The 2611-nt window shown below is 54.3% G+C and overlaps 1 protein-coding gene across 1 annotated transcript in view; it reads left to right on the forward strand.

Moving 5' to 3' along the window:
- Window positions 1-1873: 1873 nt before the first annotated feature.
- Window positions 1874-2611, forward strand: part of LOC127750245 (uncharacterized) — a gene marked incomplete at its 5' end in the record, with an annotated part of 1659 nt that continues 921 nt past the window's right edge. The window contains 2 exons of the mRNA XM_052271343.1: window positions 1874-2096; window positions 2324-2453. Of these exons, the coding sequence (XP_052127303.1) occupies window positions 1874-2096; window positions 2324-2453 (353 nt within the window). The remainder of the gene's footprint in view (window positions 2097-2323; window positions 2454-2611) is intronic.

The raw sequence follows: 2611 nt of genomic DNA on the forward strand, positions 1-2611 counted from the left end.
CCCTCTCCCCTCCCCCGCTCTCCCGCGGCCGCTGCCCCTCGCTGATGAGGAGGAAAGTATTATGTATGCATTCGTTATATATACACTGTTGGCGCCCGAGTGTTGGCGGCTGGTGGCGGGCTCTTTGAAATTTAGAACAAGACGCGGCAAACTGGATGTCGTAGGTGTCGTCGGCTCCGCCACCACCACCCGAGGGGGAGGCAACCGTGGCCACTCGACGCACTCCTTCTCTCTCCGCACGGTGCTTCGGCGACCTTGGTCACCGTTTGTTGGTTTATGTGAAATAAAACAAAATAGGGGTTCCTCAAGAAGTCCCTACCCACCTTGGACCGCGCGAGGACCCGCCTGCGCAACCCCGGAGATCGGATAGGGTACGGTACGGTACGGTGTTTTTCTGTGTTTTTCCAGGCGACCACCACTTTAGCCACGGTAGAGCTCTGCCCTCCGCTCTGCCAAATCGCCCTTTTCGACCGACCCACACCGCGCTCGATCTGTGCTGGCTGTACCGGGTCCGGGTGAATCTTTGACTTCGAAAGCGCGATTGCATACTCGCTAGGGCTGTAGGGGCCATGGCGCCTTAGTAAGTGAGAAGGCAGAACCGCAACACTAGACCGCACCGCACCCATACGTATACCCGGTACTTCAAAACGCCTAAAAATCTCTTGTCTGATAACTTTATTTCTTATTTTGATACACACATTGAAATAGAGGCCAAACCGACCTCTCTAACAGAAGTTGTCGAAATAATCTTTTGTTAACTCAACCATAATAGTTTTATGGCCATTCCTGGAAACTAATCTTTACAACCTGTTACAACTTTCCGCTTTGTTGTGTGGATTGGGGACAGCTCAATTGAGAACAGTTAACTGTATTTAGCTTCGCATCCCAGTGGGGCCTGTACCTCCACCTCCGCTCGGGGTACTAGGAGCCGTGTTATTGATCTCTTATTGCCACCACGAGTACCACCACCGTACCTTTTCCCCACACTTCCAGCAGCAGCCGACACCACGACGGGCCGGGCTCGTCCCTCATCGCCCTCGTTAAGTCGGATCACGTCGAAAGCTCTTGCTCACCGATATTCTCCACCAATTAGTTTGCGTGTGCCCCTGTCGGGCGCGACCTTCCACCCCGTTATTGCCCTCCCGTTGTCCCCAGCTTCATTTTATAGAGAGCGGGGGGTCGTCCGACATGCCCGGCCTGCGCGGAGCGATCCGCGGGGGGATCTCTACGTGAATTAATTGGCTTGGAACTTTTGTGACGCAAGGTTAGTGAGGGCCCTATAATGACGAGCTAACAAGGGGCTACTGTACCTTGGACGTCACAAGGTGTCGGTACCGTACATTTTACAGCCGAACACACTACCCAACCGGCGGCTCGGGTCGGAGCCCTCGCCCCCCGCGCCGCCTAACACACCCACGGCCTCATCTTGGGCGCGCGTGTTCCTCCCTCAAGTACACTTGGGCTGGGACACGCCCTGTTGCGTTCTGCCAACTTTGTCTCGCCCTTCCTTCTCTTGCCTCTCGCTTCTCAGTCTGCGCATAAACTTCTATCATTCAAAATTGGCACTTGCTGTGCACTTAGACTTACCTGCGGAACACACATTGATGTCAAAGTTGATGAGTTCCTGCACAGTTGAGTTGGATGAAACCATTTATATGGAACAAACTCAGGGCTATGACAAAAATAATGGTTGAGCGTTGGCGCCTAACAAGAGCTATTTACGGCCCAAACCAAAGCTGGTCGTGCATGTAACTTTAAAGTATACTTAGTGCGCTTCTAACTACTCAACGCGGCAATGGACACTTTTCTCTGTCTCACTCTTTTTTATCTGTCGAAATTTTCTAAAAATTGTTTGTATCTCTACCCTCCTTAGACGACGACGGTCCTCCTATCAAATCCGCAGCGCACCTCTTCTCCTCCTCGCTGGCGTCCTCGATGCTCTACACGTCCGGGATGCTGCTGGGCGTGTCGCTGCCCAGGATCCCGACGGCGTGGGCCGTGCGCGTGCTGACGGGCTGGTGGTGGCTCTACAGCATCCTGGTCGTGGTGGCTTACCGCGCCTCGCTCACCGCCATCCTCGCCAACCCCGCGCCCAAGTGCGTGCTCCCCGAACATCCTCTTCCCTCTCGCCACCCTCACACTCAAAAACCTGAGTTCTTCGGCCGAGTACATTGTACTTGGACTACGACTTTTCAAGTACATTTCACTCGAATCGAGATTGGAAAATCAAGGGTGCGAAAGTGCAATGTACTACGAACAAGAACTCATTTTTTTGTGCAGCACGGTCAGTGACCAAACGCTGGATACGCTTTTTCGCCCGCAGGATCACCATCGACTCCCTGGAGCAGCTCGCCGACGCCCCGCTGGAGGTGGGCGGCTGGGGCGAGCACCAGAAGGACTTCTTTCTCACGTCCCTCGACGAGGCGGGGCAGAAGGTCGGCCGGAAGTTCGAGGTACGGAATATACTACACTACTACCACGACGTCTCGCTCATTACATATTCAAAGGCCCGCTTTTCCTTTTCTTTTCGTCGGGCGCCGCCTCATGTTCCCGCTGCTGAACAAACAATTTCATTCGCGTGTTTCTCGCCTTCCCGCCCCCGCCGGGCCCC

The sequence above is a fragment of the Frankliniella occidentalis genome, unplaced genomic scaffold, assembly GCF_000697945.3.
Source record: "Frankliniella occidentalis isolate FOCC.00 unplaced genomic scaffold, Focc_3.1 Scaffold158, whole genome shotgun sequence".
NCBI classification, from domain to species: Eukaryota; Metazoa; Arthropoda; class Insecta; order Thysanoptera; family Thripidae; genus Frankliniella; species Frankliniella occidentalis.